At 39.0% G+C, this 13,341-nt stretch overlaps 1 protein-coding gene across 11 annotated transcripts in view; it reads left to right on the top strand.

Annotated features, from left to right (window-relative positions):
- nek4 (NIMA-related kinase 4) overlaps nt 1-13,341 on the top strand; it is a 29,273-nt gene that overhangs the window by 7,296 nt on the left and 8,636 nt on the right. For 9 of the 11 annotated variants that reach the window (XM_083533585.1, XM_083533576.1, XM_083533577.1 and 6 more), the window contains exons 3-4: nt 12,571-12,837; nt 12,960-13,157. In XM_083533585.1, coding sequence (XP_083389711.1) covers nt 12,571-12,837; nt 12,960-13,157 — 465 coding nt within the window. Of the gene's footprint in view, nt 1-8,472; nt 8,820-12,543; nt 12,838-12,959; nt 13,158-13,341 lie in introns of those variants that run through there. The other 2 variants (XM_083533582.1, XM_083533581.1) reach the window with 2 other exon arrangements.

Genomic DNA, 13,341 nt, shown 5'->3' with positions numbered 1-13,341 from the left:
GAAATATAACCAAATAAAGAAGACCAAAAAAACTTGGCTGCAGGTAAAGATGCAGAACGGAGAGCATTCCTTTTATCTTATTACAACACTGTTGTTTTAAAACATCAACATTTTCAATGAAAATATTCTTATTAGGATATATAAGGATTAACCATGTCGATCCCTTCTGAAATATAGTTTTTTAGAAGTATCGTCAAACTTAATTTCCATGCTAACAATTTTATCAAAAGAAAAATTACATTTAAAAAAAAAAAAAATCAATGCCTCCCAGACTATTAAAAATATAATTAGGAAATACATTCAAAGGACCATTTTCTCTATTCTTTATAAACTCTATTAACCATTTAATTTTTAAGTTGTCATTGAGAGTATTATAATCTAAGACCTTTAATCCCCCTTGCTTTTTAGGATTACAAATGATCTCTTTTTTCAAATAATGTGGCAAACTGACTAAGTTTAAATTGTACACCTAAAGTTGTGATACCATCAAATGGATTTCTCTTTATATGTGATGCTAAAACTTGTGACTAACAAAAATAAATAGAAGAGAGGGGGCATCCCTGCCTAATGCCACAATGAATATTAAATCTTTGTGAGGTACCATGAGCAAGATTGAGAGAACTATTACACCCACTATACAATGTTTTAACAGCTTTCAAAAACATATCTCCAAAACCAAACATTTTAATGACTTTGAAAAACAAAACTATGAATGACCGTATCAAATGCTTTATAGAAATCAATAAATAAAATAAAACTATCATCCTCAATAAAGTGGTTATAATCAATCATATCTAAAACTAGTTCTGGTCTATTTTTTTGGTATCACTCACCAAGCTATTTAGAAAAGTATCAATGTCAGAAGAAGCTGATATGGGACAATACAAATTACTAAAAAACTATTTTTAGATAACTGAGGAATTATCCACAAATTTATTGTTTATCTTTAATTTTGAAATTGAGGAAAGAACACAAATATATATATATTTTTTTCCTATTTTTCTAGCCATTTTAGTCTAGTTCTGATAAATGCCCTCCTAGCTTTATCCTCATAAATTTTAGCGAAGTCAAATTGCAATAAATCAAATTTTTGTAAATAACAATCAGTGAAAGCTTCCTTTTTCTTTTTATATGAATTGAAAATATCTTTAATTTTTCTTAATTATTTTTTATTGCAATTTTTTCTTCATTGATAAATGCCAAAATACCAAACTTCAATAATTCCCAATATTTTCCATGCGCTTTTTCTAAATCTGCAGTTCTATATTTTTCAATAATACCTTAAATATTTTCCCTTAAACCTTCATTTTTAAGTAAATTGTTATTTAATTTCCAATAACAGCTATGTTTTTTTGACCGATTTATCTTGTACCATATTTATTTTAATAAATATTCCTTTACGATCGGTCATTATGCAAGGTTCTATCAATACATAGGTCACATTATTAGTTAAATCATTAGACACTAACCAATAGTCAATACAAGAATGAAGAGATGTATATTCTTCCCTGTCTGGATACTTATATCACCAAACATCAGTTAAGGCCCAGTCTTAAACATACATTAACCAATTCACTAGAAGGGCCTGGTCTAGCTTTATGAGGCCATCTATCAATAGTTTCAATAAACACAGTATTGAAATCACCTCTACAAGTAACCCTGGCTGAAAGATATAGGGCAATGAAATGCTGTATCCTAGATTTAATTTCCGAAAAAAGTTTAGCGTTGTTTTTGTTAGTGGCACAACAATTGTCTAACACAAATTGTTTGTTATCTTTATCTAACACAAGTAATATCCATCTACCACCATTATCTTTTTCGGCGTGTAATTTTTGCCCTGTAAATTTATCTTGTAAAATAGCATGCGTTGCCTGAATTAAACAAAAATCAACATATTTCTCTTTGCAATACAAAAATAAAGCTTTTCTCTTTCAGATAGAACGAATACCTCTGGCATTGATAGAAAATTGAGAAAGCGAAATTAATGTTTAAACGATTATTTTAAAAAGAAATAAATAATATAAAAAAACACAAGTCAATTAACATCTAAACTGTAAACTATTACATAACAGGATTTCCACAAATGACACCCAAGAATTCTTGCTAAACTATGCATATATAAAGATTATTATACTATTATTCACAATGCCACCAATTTCAGACTGCAGCGAGCTGATCAAAATTATGTCGTTCCATTTTCCTGTTCAGGACGAATCTCTCTACCATGGACGAAAGCCCTCCCTCCGCTGAAATAAGCATTTCTGCCTTCTTTTCTTGCTCTCTCCACAGTCGGCCAAAGACGATTCCGTGCTCAAAAGCAGTCAAGTCCTCCTTAAACCACAGACCCTTCGTGAATAGATACTTGTTGTTCTTTGAGTTTTTCCAAATGTAATCTCCAGCTGTACGAGAAATTAATCTTATGATCACCGGTCTTGATTTCACTTTTCTGTCCTCATCTGAAGTTTTAATTCGGCCCAGACGGTGTGTCGCATCCAAACCTGTTTGTCTGTGCCCGAAACTACCACTTTGCATACGTCCATAGTCCTCATTTTAACGTTCTCGTTGGACTGTTCGGACAGTCCATACAAACGCAGGCACTATCTGCGGCTGTAGCGTTCCTGATCCTGAATTTTTGTGTTCATTTCTTTGACCTTTTTTTTTTCTTCTTCATTTTTTAGCATTTCATTTTCTTTCTGCAAAACCATTACATCATCATGCACTGAAGTAAGAGGCTTTAATGTTGGAAGAAATTTCTTGAACCATTCTTTCAAGCTGATCGAATCTCTCATTGATTTCCTCTGAGAGAACTCGGATGATATTCTCCTGCACAGCATTTAAAGAAATTTTACTTTGCTAAGCACATATTTCTGTCTTTTGGGAGGCTGATTTTTGCTTGGTTTTGGGCAAGAATTTGAAGAACTTCCTCCGCTTTTACTTTACAGGCATAAGAGTATCGTATCGTTAAAACCTCTCTTCTCCTTTACAGCATTGACCTCCATCTCTGTGCCAAGATCATCAGCCATTTTGCTGAGTCATGTAGCATAACTGCTAATGATTCACTATTATCAAGTCGTGCTATTCCAACATTAATATTAATCAAATTCTGCAACATATCGGTAGAATTTAGCAAATTTATACAATTTGCATATTCATTTGTGAGAAATACCCGAATTGTTTCTCAGCTCACAAGACCACAACTTTTCACGGCACCATCTTGCCGCCCCCCGTCCCGACACAGCCGAACTGAGCACTGTACGTGTGTACTCCACTGTCCCTAGATAATAGTAAAGAGTGTTATAGGAGACCACTGTGTGTGATAGATGCTCATTAGCATCGGACTGCGGTTAGGCCAGCCGCACTTTTTTTTGTGTTGCACGTCTAATCGTACATTTACGGTATGGGTGGTGGGAGCGGTCAAAAAAGATGTGAACGTTTTTCGTTATAAAAAAAACAAAACAAAAATACATAAAATAGCAATACATTGTTTTGTTTTTTTTAACAAAGCACAAATAATACAATTTCTTGTTTGTGGTGTAAATATATATATAATTAAAGCCCATATTTAAACACTCTTAAAACATCTTTACTGTATGGTGTTTGAGACTATACAATAAAATGTAAAAGCAAAATCACCTTTATTTTACCTTCAATTAAATGTTTGATAATTCATCAATACTCAGAGTGAGCCTGACTATCACTGAATTAATTTTTAGGTCATTCTACTGCACAATGTTTAAGAAACATAAAAATCAGTGCATTTGAATCACCATATTCAAACACATCTTTCAAATAATTTTGATTTAAAGTGTCCTTGTCTATTACTGTATTAAAATTCAACTCATTTTAATGTGGAGTTTATGGTAAGTAAAGTAAAGGCAAATTTACTCTAAACATAAGTGGATTTTTAACCATGTTCCATATTCAAAGACTCATTAAACATTTTCTTTTACAAGTTTGCTCATTCTTTTAATTCTTATTTAGAGTGTCCTTCTCTATTAGTCTATTAAATTTAAACTATTTTACTGTGAAGTTTTTGAGAAAAGTAAAGGCAAATTCACTCTAAACCTCAGGTGCATTTTCAATCATGTTCAATATTCAAACACTCAAACATTTTTCTTTATAGGTTTGCTCAATCTTTTAGATTATTCTTATTTGGAGTGTTCCTGTCAGTTACTCTATTAAATTTCAACTCATTTTACTGTGAATGTAAAAAAAAAAGTAAAGGCAAAATCACTCTAAACATCACTGCATTTTCAATCATGTTCCATATTCATACACTCATAAAACATTTTTCTTTATAGGTTTGCTCAATCTTTTAAATATTTCTTATTTAGACTCTCCCTTTATTTTATAGTCTTAAATTTCAAGTCATTTTACTGTACAGTTTTTGCAAAAAGTAAAGGCAATTATCATGCCAACTTTATTACGTGATAAGTCGATCTATCCACTAAGTAACGCTGGGGATTGACAAGAAACATGGAGGAGCATGTCTGTCAAACGCCATGATCTCGCGAATAACGATTCTTTTGGCAATTTACATGCTTTAGTTTTCTTTTGCTTTTCAGTGTGAAACGCTGGCAAAAAGAATAAACAGTCTTCAGTCAAAAGATCTTATATCAGGTTAATGTTTTACATAAGTGCATTATTTTCAGACACCTTTGTATTACTGTATATGCCTTGATTTATTACTATATATGATTTCTTCTACTGTATGCTCACCACAAGATAGAATTCCAGATGATGTCTTCTGCCTGTCGTCTAAACTGGCGATGTAGCCTACAGTAGGTTATGGTGGCTGAACTGCTGGATGTCCGAGTGGTGCTCCAAAAACAATGTGGGCTTAATAAATAATTGGAGCAATTTTGAGGGCAAGGCTGGCCTGTTAGGGCAGGACGGTATTCATCGCACACCGGAAGGTGCTGCTCTCATTTCTTGTAGTATAGGTCATAGTCTCAGAACAGCACCAGTTAATAAGTGACTGTCCAGAGCCAAGGCCAGGGAGCAGACAGACAGGCTAAACCGACCGTCTGCTAGCTGCACAAGGTCGTCACTCAGGATCCACCAAATTGAGACTGTGTCTGTCCCTTGAGCGAAACCAAAATGTCGAAATTCTCAGAAAGTCTGTTTAAGTAACCTGATTAACATTAAATTAAAAAGGACTGAATGCACAGCCAACACCCCTGATCTTAAGATAGGATTGTTGAATATTAGATCTCTCACATCAAACGCGCTTACTATGAACCAAATTATTACTGTCCAGGAGTTTAAAATAATGTTTTTGACAGAAATGTGGATTGAACCGAATGAATATGTAGCATTAAATGAAGCGAGTCCTCATGGGTATAGTTACATATACCGGCCCTGTCTAAATGGCAGAGAAGGCGGAGTCGCAGCTATTTATAATATTTAATCTAAGCGTCACACAAAAGACTAAACACAAATGTAAAACATTTGAAGTTCTTTAAACCAACATAAAATATTTAGTGTCCAAAAGTAGGTCTAGTCAGTCAATTCCATTAATTATTATTTATAGACCCCCAGGGCCCTACTCTGATTTTCTCATAGAATTTGCAGATTTCATCACAAATTTAACTACTTCTTTAGAACAAAGCATTAATTGTTGGTGACTTTAATATTCATTCTGATAATCAGAAAGACTCCTTATGAGCAGCAGTTGTTACTCCAAGTTGTGGACACACTCTTGATTTGTTACTAACATTTGGATTCAAAATAAAAAGAAATAGTAATAATTCCACAGTCTGCCTCTCTATTTCAGACCATTACCTCATCTCTTTTAAAATCTGCCTCAGTCATTGCATTAGTACCTCACCACGTTACCGTGTTAAGCGTACATCCACGTCAACTACAGCAGCGAGTTTTATCAATAATCTTCCGGAAATGACGATAATAAATAAATCTTCGTCTGAGCCTGCAGAGCTTGCCTGGGCCACTGAATACCTTGAATCAACGTTCCGTTACACTCTAGATGATGTAGCTCCCCTTAAGACCAAAATGATCAGGAAAAAAAAATTGCACAGTGGTATAATGATAATACGCGCACCTTAAAACAGACAATTTCGGAAATCAGAACACAAATGGCGTCAAACAAAATTTCAAATAGCATGGAAGGAGAGCCTCCTAAATTATTGAAAATCTCTTAGTGCTGCTAGATCAGCATATTTCTCCACCCTCATAGAAAATAAAAAGCATAATCCTAGATTTTTATTCAGCACAGTAGCAAAATTAACAGGAAATAAAAGCACTGCACTAACATGCACACCATCAATAGGTAGTTATGATTTCATGAACTTTTTTAATAATAAAGTTGAAAACATCAGGCAAGAAATCCAGAAGATTTATATAAATCCAAACTATTTTACAAATAACCATGTAGACAGCTGTGTAATTATAACAATCAATTACAAAACTTTACTCCTATTCAAGAGAATGACTTAATTTCAATTATTTCCTCATCAAAATCAACCTGCATTCTCGATCCCTTGCCTACGTTTCACCCTCTGATCAGGGTTTTGTCTCTTTACTTTTTTTAGCTTGACCTTATGGCAGCTTTTGACACAATTGATCATACTATAATGCTTGCTAGATTTGAGAACGTTGTTGGAATAAAGGGAACAGCTCTCTCCTGGCTTAGGTCTTATTTGACTGATCGCTATCAGTTTGCTTATATTACATCTAGATTATACTACTGTAATGCTTTACTGTCTGGGTGTTTGAGTAAGTGCATAAATAAACTTTAGTTATTTCAGAATGCAGCAGCAAGAGTCCTCACTAGATGTGGAAATATATATATACAAACTTACACTTATAAAGAACATATTAATTTTTTGTCACCACATTATTGGTGTAAAGCTGCTTTGAGACAATGTTTGTTGTTAAAAGCGCTATACAAATAAAAATCAATTGAATTGAATTAAACTTTTCTCTCTTAAATGCCACTGTATAAAGTACCTGAGAATACTCTTGCCACCCTGCCTGCTCTGAATTTTGTTCCTGTACCTGATCGTGACTCTGACCCCTTTTCCACACTGCCTCTGCTCTGGACTGGTTTTTGTTTTTTGTGTTTTTGCTTTGCCTATGTTGTTTTGTTTGCCGGCTCATTGGTATTTTGGATTATTTTAGGATTTGGTTTTGTCTCTCCCTGCATTGCCCTGTTTGCCTGTGTTAAGACCCCGGACTGCTTTTTGGACTTTGTTTTTGCCTTTGCCCCGTTGCTCTGCTTGCAAAAGCCTGTTTTCTCCACACCCCTGTCACATCCTGCATTTGGGTCCTCACTCACCCAGTCACACCCGTGATCTCTGAAAGTATAATCTAGCCTTGCATAGTGTCCCCCCGTGTTTACTGACCCGGAAAGAAAGGACCATCGGCTTTATATAGTTATGTGCTTCTGTGAGGGTGGAGACCTGTATCACAGGCTAAAGCAGCAGAAGGGTGAGCTTCTGTCAGAGAGACAGACTTATACGATCGTATGCACTCTTCAGCTATTAATAGATAGCGTTAGGATTTCTGATGTTTCTTTTCTTGGTTTCTTTAGAATTTACACGAGAAACACATCTTGCACCGAGACATTAAAAAGCAGAACATCTTCCTGACTAAGACCAACATAATTAAAGTGGAAGATCTGGGCATCGCGCGGGTTCTGGAGAATCAGAACGGCATGGCCAGCAACCTGACTGGAACACCGTATTACATGAGTCCTCAGCTTTTCTCCAACAAGCCATACAACTACAAAGTCTTAAAGACAAATCAATGAGTTACAGTGTTTTAGCTAAACCTCCCATATATTACTGACTGCAGCCTATTTATTGATCTGCATAATATATAATCCTCACTCTGTCCTCTCCACAGAAGTAGACCACTGATGAGCAGCTATTATGAGTGGTGGTCCATTGTCAGGACAGAGGAACTAAAAACTATACAGCTGATAACAGAGACCAGAACCAGAATCAGTCATGAGAATTAGATGATGATTAACACACACTGTGTACAGAAAAATAACCTAAATATCTAACCAACAAGGTAGAGCATTTAACAAAGCTGTAAGGTGAGGTTCTCAGCCAGCTGAAAACAAAGGAATTTGGTGTTCTTTTCAATCTCCAAGGAGGAGCCATTGATGTTCAGCAGGGATGGATCACACCGTGTCTTCCTGAAGTCAACATCCATCTCCACATTTACAGACAGGTTGTTGGCTTTGCACCACTCTTTTAACCTCTGCAATTCATCCCTAGTCCAGTGCATAGCCCTTGTAACAGAATAAAACACAGATCCCACCCCAAAATCTTATGGAAATCATCAGAAGAGTGAATCTTAATTATAACAAGAAGTGGGTATGAGTCTAAAATAAGGTGTGATGATCAGGATATGCATTTAGTGTGCTTGAGTGCAGGTTCGGCTTGAGATGAAGCCATGTGCATTCTCCTAACCACCAGATGGCGCTGAGAAACCCTTATTTCCAGGATGTAGAATATTATCTGTAGTGCTCACGTGGCTAGGTTGCTTGGTGACGAAAAAGCCTGGCATGACAATTTCTTGAAGCATCGCTTTCACACACACACACACACACACACACACACACACACACAAACACACACAAATACAAATCAAAGTTAAAGCTTAACAAAAGTGCACGCTCGTGCACCACGTGAAACTTTATAACGTAATAAGTCGATCGATCCGCTAAGTAACGCTGCGATTTGGGGATTGAACAGAGAAACATGGAAAGCTATGTCTTCCTCCGAGTAGTGGGAAAGGGGAGCTACGGGGAGGTGAACCTGGTGCAGCACAAATCAGACCGTAAACAGGTAAGGTGAGATGTGTGTCATCGAAGAGATATTTTTGATGTTGGGTTTATTTTTGAGGGCAGGATGTTTTGCCTGATGGAGCTTAGTTTTAATTTAAATGTTAACATGCACATAATCTAATCTCCATTTAGATTTAATCTAATCTAAAGTACAGGAATAACGATTTTTTTATTTTTTTTTTGCAAATAACGCTTTAGTTTTCTTTTGCTTTTTAGAGTCATACTTTGGCAAAAAAGAATAAACAGTCACATTACTATTTTGACATATCAAAAGTATTGCGTTATTTTCAGACACCGTTGTACTACTGTATATGCCTTGTTTTATCACTATATATGATTTCTTCTACTGTATGTTGATCTTCTTCTTCTTCTTCTTCTTCTTTCGGCTGCTCCCATTAGGGGTCGCCACAGCGGATCATCCGTCTCCATACCACCCTGTCCTCTATATCTGCCTCTTTTACACCAACTACCTGCATGTCATCCCTCACCACATCCATAAACCTCCTCCTTGGCCTTCCTCTTTTCCTCCTACCTGGTGGCTCCATCTTCAGCATTTTTCTACCAATATAATTCCTGTCCCTTCTCTGCACATGTCCAAACCATCTCAATCTCGCCTCCCTCACCTTGTCACCAAAACTTCCTACATGCGCTGTCCCTCTAATAAACTCATTTCTAATCTTGTCCATCCTCGTCACTCCCAACGAAAACCTTAACATCTTCAGCTCTGCTACCTCCAGCTCCACCTCCTGTCTTTTACTCAATGCCACTGTCTCTAATCCATACAACATCGCAGGTCTCACCACAGTCCTATAAACTTTCCCTTTCATTCTTGCAGATACTCTTTTATCACAAATCACTCCTGTCACTCTTCTCCACCCACTCCACCCTGCCTGCACTCTTTTCTTTACTTCCCTAACACACTCTCCATTACTTTGCACTGTTGACCCCAGGTACCTGAACTCCTCCACCTTCTCCACCTCTTCTCCCTGCAACCGCATCACTCCACTGCCCTCCCTCTCATTCACACACATGTACTCTGTCTTACACCTACTGACTTTCATTCCCCTTCTCTCCAGCGCATATCTCCACCTCTCCAGGCTCTTCTCAACCTGCTCTCTACTCTCACCACAAATCACAATATCATCTGCAAACATCATAGTCCAGGGAGACTCCTGTCTGACCTCGTCCGTCAACCTGTCCATTACCACTGCAAACAGGAAAGGGCTCATGGCCGATCCTTGATGCAGTCCAACCTTCACCCTGAACCAGTCTGTCGTACCTACTGCACACTTTACTGCCGTCACACTGTCCTCATACATGTCCTGCACCACCCTCACATACTTCTCTGACACACCTGACTTCCTCATACAATACCACAACTCCTCTCTTGGCACCCTGTCGTACGCTTTCTCTAAATCCACAAATACACAATGCAGCTCCTTCTGTCCTTCTCTATACTTCTCCATCAACATCCTCAAAGCAAATAAGGCATCTGTGGTGCTCTTCCTCGGCATGAAACCATACTGTTGCTCACAGATGGTCACCTCTTCTCTCAGCCTGGCTTCCACTACTCTTTCCCATAACTTCATGGTGTGACTGATCAACTTAATTCCCCTGTAGTTACTGCAGGTCTGCACATCTCCCTTATGCTTAAAGATCGGTACCAGCACACTCCTTCTCCATTCCTCAGGCATCCTCTCCCCTTCCAGAATCCTGTTAAACAATCTGGTTAAAAACTCCACTGCCATCTCTCCTAAACATCTCCACGCTTCTACCGGTATGTCATCTGGTCCAACCGACTTTCCATTCTTCATCCTCTTAATCGCTGCTCTCACTTCCTCCTTACTAATCCTATCTACATCCTGCTTCACCAACTCCACATCCTCCAACCTTCTCTCTCTCTGATTTTCCTCATTCATCAGCTGCTCAAAATACTCCCTCCATCTTCTCAACACACTCTCCTCACTAGTCAACACAGTTCCCTCTCCATCCTTTATTGCTCTAACTTGCAGTACATCCTTCCCAGCTCGGTCCCTCTGCTTGGCCAATCGGTATAAATCCTTTTCTCCTTCCTTAGTGTCCAACCTCTTATACAGCTCCTCATATGCCTTTTCCTTGGCTTTCGCCACATCCCTTTTAACCTGCTGCCGCATCTCCTTGTACTCCTGCCTACTTTTCTCATCACTCTGTCGATCCCACTTCTGTTTTGCCAACCTCTTTCCCCTAATGCTCTCCTGCACTTCCTCATTCCACCACCACGTCTCCTTGTCTTGCTTTCTATTTCCAGATGTCACACCAAGTACTTTTCTAGCTGCCTCCCTCATCACTCCTGCAGTAGTTGCCCAATCATCCGGCACCTCTTCACCACCACCAAGCCCCTGTCTCACCTCTTCCCTGAACCTCACACTACAGTCTTCCTCCTTCAGTTTCCACCATCTTATTCTTCTTTCAAACCTTACTTTTCTCCTCTTCTTCTTCGCCTCCAAAACCATCCTACAGACCACCATCCGATGCTGTCTAGCTACACTGTCCCCCGCCAACACCTTACAGTCTCCAATCTCCTTCAGGTTGCATCTCCTACACAGAAGATAATCCACCTGTGTGCACCTTCCTCCACTCTTATACGTCACCCTGTGATCCTCCTTCTTCTTAAAATACGTGTTCACCACTGCCATTTCCATCCTTTTAGCAAAATCTACCACCATCTGCCCTTCCACATTCCTCTCCTTAAAACCATACCTACCCATCACCTCCTCATCACCTCTGTTCCCTTCACCTACATGCCCATTAAAGTCTGCCCCAATCACCAATCGTTCTTTCCTAGGTACACCATCTACCACTTCATCTAATTCACTCCAGAATCTTTCTTTCTCCTCCATCTCACAGCCAACTTGTGGAGCATAGGCACTGATGACATTTATCATCATCCCTTCAACCTCCACCTTCACGATCATCACCCTATCAGAAACTCTCTTCACCTCCACTACACTCTTACTGTACGCTTCCTTCAGAATCACCCCTACACCATTTCTCTTTCCATCCACACCATGATAAAACAGTTTAAACCCACCTCCAATGTTCCTGGCCTTACTCCCTTTCCACTTGGTTTCCTGAACACACAACACATCTACCTTTCTCCTCTCCATCATATCAGCTATCTCTCTCCCTTTACCCGTCATAGTACCAACATTTAAAGTACCAACCCGAACCTCTACTCTCCTACACTGCTCCTTTTCCTGCCGTCTTTGTAGACGCCTTCCTCCTCTCCTTCTCCTCCTTCGGCCAACAGTAGCCCAATTTCCACCGGTACCCTGTCGGCTAACGATACCTGTGGCGGTCGTTGTTAACCCGGGCCTCGACCGATCCGGTATGAAATTCTCATTTGTGATCCGCATATTTGATTTGGCACATGTTTTACGCTGGATGCCCTTCCTAACGCAACCCTCCCCATTTACCCGGGCTTGGGACCGGCACTAAGAGTACACTGGCTTGTGCCCCCCTAATGGCTGGGTTTCTACTGTATGTTGATCACAAGATAGAATTCCAGGTGATGTCCTCTGCCTGTCGTCTATATTTTCTCTCTTAAATGCCACTGTATGTGCATGTGTTCGCAAAGAGCTTGTTTCATTCATAACCAAGTCTTTAGAGTGTTTTGTGATGAGGAATTCAGCTACGTACGGTCCAGCATCTTATGCGTCGTTGCTCTTTACAGCTCTCGTATTTAGTGTCATGTGCCGTATTTCCCTATCCAGTACGTCATCAAGAAGCTGAACCTGAGAACATCATCAAAGCGAGAACGCCGGGCGGCTGAACAGGAAGCTCAGCTGCTCTCACAGCTCAAACATCCCAATATCGTCACCTACCGGGAATCATGGGAAGGAAAGGACCATCAGCTTTATATCGTCATGGGCTTCTGTGAGGGAGGAGACCTGTATCACAGGCTTAAGCAGCAGAAGAATGAGCTTCTGCCAGAGAGACAGGTGGTGGAGTGGTTTGTGCAGATCGCGATGGCCCTGCAGGTATCAACACCTTCTGACTGATTAGATTTAAGAATTCAACAGACTTATACGATCGGATGCACCCTTCAGCTATTAATAGGTAGCGTTATGATTTCTCATGTTTCTTTTCTTGTTTTCTTTAGTATTTACATGAGAAACACATCTTGCACCGAGACCTGAAAACGCAGAACATCTTCCTGACTAAGACCAACATTATTAAAGTGGGAGATCTGGGCATCGCGCGGGTTCTGGAGAATCAGAACGACATGGCCAGCACCCTGATTGGAACACCTTATTACATGAGCCCTGAGCTTTTCTCCAACAAGCCATACAACTACAAGGTCTCAAAGACAAATAAATTTTTTTTGGCTAAACCTCCCATATATTACTGACTAACTCCATATATAATCCCTACTCTGTCCTGTCAACAGAAGTAGACCACCGATGAGCAGCTATTATGAGTGGTGGTCCATTATCAGGACAGAGAAACAAAAATTATCCAGCTGATAACAGAAAACAGAACCT

The sequence above is a fragment of the Silurus aristotelis genome, assembly GCF_946808225.1.
Source record: "Silurus aristotelis genome assembly, chromosome: 28".
NCBI lineage: Eukaryota > Metazoa > Chordata > Actinopteri > Siluriformes > Siluridae > Silurus > Silurus aristotelis.
The sequence above is the reverse complement of the archived record's forward strand: the minus strand, read 5'-3'. Positions and strand labels throughout refer to the sequence as shown.